The sequence below is a fragment of the Hibiscus syriacus genome, unplaced genomic scaffold (assembly GCF_006381635.1).
Source record: "Hibiscus syriacus cultivar Baekdansim isolate YM2019G1 unplaced genomic scaffold, ASM638163v2 tig00117021_pilon, whole genome shotgun sequence".
NCBI classification, from domain to species: Eukaryota; Viridiplantae; Streptophyta; class Magnoliopsida; order Malvales; family Malvaceae; genus Hibiscus; species Hibiscus syriacus.
In genome coordinates this window covers 1,432,272-1,439,290 of record NW_024063527.1, presented here as the reverse complement: position 1 = coordinate 1,439,290, position 7,019 = coordinate 1,432,272, and the positions used below count along the sequence as shown (strand labels likewise).

Here is a 7,019-nt window from a genome sequence, read left to right as displayed (position 1 = left end):
AACAAAATTAGTGTTATTAAAAAGTATGGACGATATTATTGATTTGAGTTTACTTCGAAGACATGATGAACTCTTAAACTTTTTAATTAATAAATAAATATCATCCTATAAGAAGGATTATTCAGATTTTGATTTTGGAGTTTTTGCCTAACATCATTAATTATATATGTATTGTTAATCCATGATTCAAATCGACTCACTTGATTTTAGATATAATTAGAATGTGACTACAAAGTAGTATATGTTCTAAATATTCTTAATCATTTGACAATGAATGTTCAATTAATGTGTTACAGTCTCTGATGCTCGAACTCGTGACCTCTAGGAACAACAACGATTCCTTTAACGAATGAAATAAATTAGTTCATGTAGTTTTGTAACATTTTTAGTTAAGATCCATTTTGATTTTAGTGGTTAAAATGTTGAACTAATCGATTCATACACATCGATATATTCATGTTGCGTTTATCTTTTATCATAATGTTTTAATTGTTAAATCTAAATTCATCTCGGCAAGCATTACATCATTGTATTTTCCAGTGTGTATATATATATATATATTTTATAAGAATTGGAGGTCTCGTTAAAAAAAACCCCTTCCCCTTCATGCTTCTCGGATTATTTTGGATTAATCCGAAAAGTAACGGAAAGAGAAAAATAGTACCTTAGACTTTATTTCAACGTTAAATCATTTACATCAGTACCAAATATATACGAAGAACAAACTACCAACAACCTAAAGCAACAAAACAACCTTCCCTAATCTCAAAACACAAAAAATGACCCCAGAGAATTTCCTCCCTCTTACTAGCCTTCCTACCCAATCCCCTGCTTCGCTAATTCATCTGTTTTAACATTGACACTCCTCCCGACGTGGCGAAGAACAATTGCCCGTTCCTTTACTATTGTTTCAATACCTCTAACCAGATTCAAGAAGGGGCCAGGACACTTCAGGGGATCTTTCACCCATTCTAAAGCTGTCTTGCAATCACCTTCTACAATCAGCCTCTTTTCCTTGCTGCATTCCATCTCGAGAAAAGTATAAATACCATGTCTTATTGCTAACAATTCTGCTTGCACCGGTGGTCCTTGCCCTACTGCTATTGAAAAAGAATAAAGCCAATCCCCATTCTGATCACGAAATATCCCACCAATACCGCCTCCACTCCAAGAATCTGACATCGTCCCATCCACATTTACCTTAATGAATCCAGGTGGTGGTAGTAACCACCTTTCTTCCACTGTAATCTGAGTGGCCGAACAGAAGGCACTGTCGGCTAAAGACAAATCATTAACCAAAACATCGAAGGGGACCGATGGCGTTGGATAGCAGACCTTGAACCATGAGACTGCTCAAAACTTTGTCAAAAAGAGAACCTGTAAAGTATCCATGGAAGCATTGTTGAAAACCACCTCATTTTGAAACTTCCATATTGTCCAAAATACTTCAAATGGCATGATCTTCCACGTCGGATTCAGAACCGGGACATGAGTTGCATTTTGCCAAGAAAGTAAGAAAGAGATATATCACCTGGGAATACTGTACTAATTTTCCAAACCCTCAGAATTCGACACCATATATCCTTTGCCACTTTGCACCCTATAAAGAGGTGATGCACTGTCTCATTTTCTTCCTTGCATAACGGGCACAAGGAATCCGTAATTGCCTTCCCCCCATTAACCACTTGCCAAAGAAAAATTTCCACTCTTCGTGGAGCGAATCCCTACCATATTACTTTACTCCATTCAACGCACTTGTTCTTCTGCCTAGCTAACATGGCTCTGCAGATTTTACTGTATACACTACTTCCCCATTCCCAATCCTGCTAACCAATCAGACTCCATATCACTTGATCTAAATTCACTCAGCCGTAAAATAAGATTCTCTTATTGCGGAAATTCCCAATCCTGCAGCCTTCTTCGTAGGGGAATGTTCCATTACCAACCCCATCTTCCTTTCGTGCTGAAATCAGCTACCCTGCTATTTTTGTTCCAAGACAGCGCGCGTAAATCCTCGGGAATCTCTCCTTCAACGGAGTTTCCTCCAGCCAAATATCCCACCAAGAAGTATAGATTCTCCATCCCCCACTTGCACTTTGAAGTTTTTCCTCAAGCAGTGACCAAAGTCATCCTCTTTGTAAAAAGAATTTATAACGTCCCTCCATAGCCAATAGGCTTGAGATGAAATTGGTCTTCCAGGGAGAATGAAGCTCCCATCCAGATTATAAAAATGGTTGTCCCTTTTTCCCGTATATATGGGGTAAGAGGAGGTAAATAGTAGACTTCCCCCAACACCAGGTTGAGAACAGTTTCCGTAAGAGACCTCCGAATTATGAAATGTCCTCTTCCTTCGAAGTGCTTATCTTAGACCAGCTCACCCAATGTATTCTTTTCCTCTCATCAACCCTCCTCCACAAAAAATTTGTCATTAGGGAATTAAGTTTCTTATATAATGCTGCAGGCATCCTAAATAATGATAGAAAATATAAGGGCAGAGCGTTCAAGACAGATTTTATCAAAACCAGTCTGCCTGCAACGGAAAAGCAGTTCGATTTCCAGCTGGATAGCATGTCTTTGAACTTCTGGTTTATAGGCTTCCACATTGAGTAAGAATTCTCCTTCATTCCTAATGGTAAACCCAAATATTCTGTGGGGAAGTACCGACCGCGCAGCCTATTTTGTTTGTCCACACTTTCAGGACATTATTCTCCATGTTTATCCTAAAGAGCTTGCTTTTCCCTAAATTCAACTGCAACCCTGATGCTATTTCATAAACACGCAGAATCCTTTTAATGTTCCTGATCTGCCCTAAGGAAGCATTGCTGAAGATGATCAAGTCATCGGCAAGTTGCAAGTGCGAGAGCAGCATCGCTTTCTCCTTCCCAACTAAGAACCCGTTAAATATAATTATAGTAAATATTGTTATCGTAAATATTAATATAATTATCGTAAATGTTGTTATAATGTTTAATCCAAATTCTCAAAACGATTTTATATATATTCTAAATCAATATAAAACTTTTAAATTTTACGTATTATATAAGTAGACTCCCTCTCTCTCTCTCTATCTATCTATCTATATATATATATATATATGATAAACTTAAGAAATAAAATCGTGATAATAAATGCTGAATCCCATTTATTTAGAAAACATGCATTTCTTTTATTGATCATCTCTGTTAAATACTCAAATATAAATACAATCATCCTTCTTACTAATAAAAGGTGAATCAAACTTTCTTACTAACAAGGTACATCTAAAAATGATAATTGGAAGAAGAAAACAGAGTAATCAAAGGAGCTTCGTTTTAAACCTATTACCTTAAAAGAGAAATGTGCCTTAATCCATGACTCATCATCAAGTGTCTCACCCGAAAGGACTGCAGATGCTTTCATCGCCTACCGAGCACAATACTTTAACTACAAGCAGTGTCGAGTTAACTTACAAGTAGACCATCAATGTTGCCGATAAAAGTTGCTTATTCCCCACCTCCAAACATCCCCATCGTGTCTTTGCTCGAACCCATTTGTTTCATCAAGTTCTGCAAGCCACCCATACCTCCGATCTGCTTAAGCATCTGAGGCGGGAGGACCTTGCTCATGTGCTGCGCATTCATGTTGCGCGACAAGGCACTCATTTCACCCTTCTTCGGGATTTTAAGCCCCTTCATCTTACTCCATAACTTGGCTAGTCGTTTGTATTCCTCCATCATTTCCATTACCTCTCGAATATGACGACCGGATCCCCTTGCTATCCGCATCATCCTTGACTCGTTCATAATCTTCGGGTTTGAACTGTCTAACTCTGCAACAAATAAACAATCAGCAATGAATGAAAAGCCGGTGATTTTTTAAAATACTATACTCCAGCTATATACTCTCTCAAGAAATTGAATAAAGCAGAACATTTGCTTGCCTTCATTCGTCATTGAGTCCATTATGGTCATGTAGCGTTTGATCTTTGCCTGGCTTTCTTTTTCACGACCTTTCGGCATCAGTTCAGAACTAAATCCTGGAAGCATTGAGAAAACCTGCAGAAAAGCAACCAAAACAAAATTATTAGCTTAAAATGTTCTCAAGCAAATCAACAACTCAACAGTATTAAAATCACTCGTATAGTTTATCAGAATGTAAAATTCATACCAGATAAATTAAGAGGCAGCAGTTTCGGCGGATCTCAGAACATGGAAGGGAGTGCCACCTATTTCATCTGGTTTATATGTTAGGAGAGCAATGGCCTTTCATTAAAGCTTATATTATAATTATCAAGCAAAAATCTCCTCTCTTATTACATAAATCTATGTCTATTCCAAAAAAGTTGTCCTAGTCTAAACTAAGGTGTCGCCTATAAAGCAAGAATTACTTTTATTAATAATACTTAGCGGCAAACTGCAACAATTACAAAAATGTCTGACATCAAATGCTAAACTTTTATTGATACGCACCTCTGAGAATCTAAGACCCGAAAACAACCAAAATAAACATTCAGTCATCAGATTTCACATATATGAACAATGGAAAAATAATGAAAAGCTACAACTGTTAAAACAAAACACTAGTAGTTAATAATAACCTGCCTGCCCAATTGGACCCATTTTGAGTATGTTCTGAAATTGTTCATACATAATCCTTAAGGTAAAGGTCCCTTCTGAAAGCTTTTGGAGAAGCTCAGGTTGTTGATCCATGGGAACAACTTCATGAATTTTGTCCATGAATCCGGATAAGTCACCCATTCCTATTCAGAAGCGTAAACACCATGATATTGTTTCAAACAATCATCATCATTCTGGAACTCATTTCTTTGGTTAGAACTGAAGAATACATACATAACAATCAGAAAAGATGCATACCTAAAAGGCGGCTTACAAACGGTTTAACATCAAAAACCTCAAACTCATCCATGTGCTCCCCAGTCCCGATAAATATGACAGGACTCTTAGTTGCAGCAACCCTGGTACAAACCACAGAAAGCACAGTACTTAATGATAAATATCATCAGAACTCAGCTTAATGATAAAGAAAATGAAGATATTATCTTGAGTAGACATACAAGTGAAGGCAGCAAGCACAGTACTTACGCACTGAGAGCACCACCACCCTTTGCATGACCATCCATTTTAGTAACAATTACAGCCCCGACTGCAACGCTTTGTTTAAATGCTTGAGCTTGATCAAAGGCAGCTTGACCTATACTACTATCCATGACAAAAATAACAAGATCTGGTTTCTGGAGAATACAGAAGAAGTAAAAAATCATTAGTGCTAAGATTAGCATCAATTATCCAGAGAATAAATGAATATCTCAAATCTGGGCAATACCGTCGCTTCAGAGACTTGACGCATTTCCTCAAACAACGCAGCCTCCTGTTTATGGCGCCCACTGGTATCAACAATGATAAGATCACAATTTTCCTTCTTAAATCTCTCAACACCTTCCACAGCAATTTTCACAGGATCTGATTCCATGTAGCTGCAGATATACCAAGAAACATCATTCTATATAATCATGGGAAAACTTAAGTAATGAATACTTTCTCAAGAGTTAAAATACACGTCAGGAATTATGACCATAAACCAACAGTATATATTTCCAGAAATATAATGAAAGTCATTTAAATCCACCAGGATGGATGGAATAAAGGGCATTTCATGCATATCAGACAATAACATGCTTAGTTGGACGCAATAGGAATATATACAAATGTGTAGAACATACGTTATTTCGTCAAGAAATAGAAAAGAAAACTAGCTAAATACACGTCATGCTAGTATTTTCATGCTTCTCTACTATACCCTTTTAACATTTAAGAAACACTCTATTAATCTGCTACATGCCTTAAACCATTGTTGAAATTTAACTAAGAGAAAACATTATTCTCTGTTCACATCCTCATGTAAAGAACTTAAATTAAAAAAAAAAACTACCATTATGTGAAACAAACAGTCAACCAGACTCCACATTTCCATACCACGAAAAATGAATGAAAAAAAATACCTCCCATAAAACGGAATCTTAGCTTTAGTAGCATTTTGCTTCAATTGATCAAAAGCACCAGCTCTGAATGTATCAGCACAGACTAGAGCTGGTTTCCAACCTTTTTTCTGATGATAATATGCATATTTTGTACAAGTAGTTGTTTTTCCAGACCCTGAATATAGTCATAAATAGATACCAACGTATAAATTCAGGTCTTACATATAATGCTAACTGAGCAAAGCATTTGAATTTTGAAGCATGGCAAGAAGTTTGAGAAAAATAGGAGAAAGGCAGTTCTCAAGACGATCTGTACCATAATTCAATCTTCATGACGATGTAAAAATAAAGCTTACCTTGTAAACCCACGAACATCACAACACTTGTTTTTCCTTTCTTAGGAGTGAAAGATGGCTTCCCAGGATCCAACATCCTACAGAGCTCATTAAAAATTGCCTATAGTGTAAAACAAATCCTTTTAAGAAACCATCTATAATAGAAGTAAAGCTTGCATTAATCATTCTTCTTTTCTGAAGTATTGGATTAAAGATTTTCTATAATATGGAAATGTTCACACACACAATAATAGGATCCGGAGGAAATTCCCAAAATTAATTCAATGGCTCACAATACTAAGATTAAAACGGAAAAAAAAACGTATTTCAACTTGAAAGAAATTCCCAATTCGAAGAGAAAATAGGGGAAAAAAACGCCGAACTAATTCCTGGAAGAGAAATACATGTTGGATGATTCTGCGCTTGTTATGACCGGCGGCTAGATCATCGAGATTGACGATCTTCTTGATATTAGTTTGCATATCACGAACGAGCTTGAATTGAACATCGGATTGAAGAAGGGCTCTGGTGATTTCGTTAAGGCATTCGTTTAAAACCTTCTCGTCGATTACGGTGGCATTGCTCATCTGCTGGATAGCCCGGGAGATGCTCCCTCCTAATTGCGCTAACACCATTTTCGCTTTCTGGAGAAAATCAAATGGGGGATACCTCTCTTCTTTATGAGGAAACTAGGGTTTTTGTTTTCC

The 7,019-nt window shown here is 36.9% G+C and overlaps 1 protein-coding gene across 2 annotated transcripts; it reads right to left on the bottom strand.

Moving 5' to 3' along the window:
• Positions 1 to 3,324: 3,324 nt before the first annotated feature.
• LOC120195960 (signal recognition particle 54 kDa protein 2-like) lies at positions 3,325 to 7,001 on the bottom strand. 2 transcript variants are annotated; one of them, XM_039197893.1, is made up of 9 exons: positions 6,717 to 7,001; positions 6,108 to 6,152; positions 5,999 to 6,057; positions 5,323 to 5,473; positions 5,082 to 5,230; positions 4,854 to 4,954; positions 4,581 to 4,738; positions 3,920 to 4,034; positions 3,325 to 3,808 (listed from the first exon to the last, which is right to left on the bottom strand). In XM_039197893.1, exons 1-9 carry the CDS (start codon positions 6,945 to 6,947, stop codon positions 3,483 to 3,485), a joined length of 1,335 nt encoding a protein of 444 aa, XP_039053824.1. In that variant the 5' UTR covers positions 6,948 to 7,001; the 3' UTR covers positions 3,325 to 3,482. The 2 variants fall into 2 exon arrangements, with proteins under 2 accessions (XP_039053824.1, XP_039053823.1); XM_039197892.1 differs by adding an exon at positions 6,334 to 6,433 and having other exon boundaries at positions 3,327 to 3,808; positions 5,999 to 6,152; positions 6,717 to 6,997.
• Positions 7,002 to 7,019: the final 18 nt, after the last annotated feature.

What these genes read in the sequence shown, in the direction of transcription:
- LOC120195960 (XM_039197892.1), bottom strand. Translation starts at nt 6,947, where the DNA reads ATGGTGTTAGCGCAATTAGGAGGGAGCATCTCCCGGGCTATCCAGCAG. An exon ending in GATGTTCGTGGGTTTACAAG is followed by an intron (nt 6,153 to 6,333) that starts GTAAGCTTTATT and finishes GACTATATTCAG; the next exon opens with GGTCTGGAAAAACAACTACT. An exon ending in GTCAAGTCTCTGAAGCGACG is followed by an intron (nt 5,231 to 5,322) that starts GTATTGCCCAGA and finishes TGTATTCTCCAG; the next exon opens with AAACCAGATCTTGTTATTTT.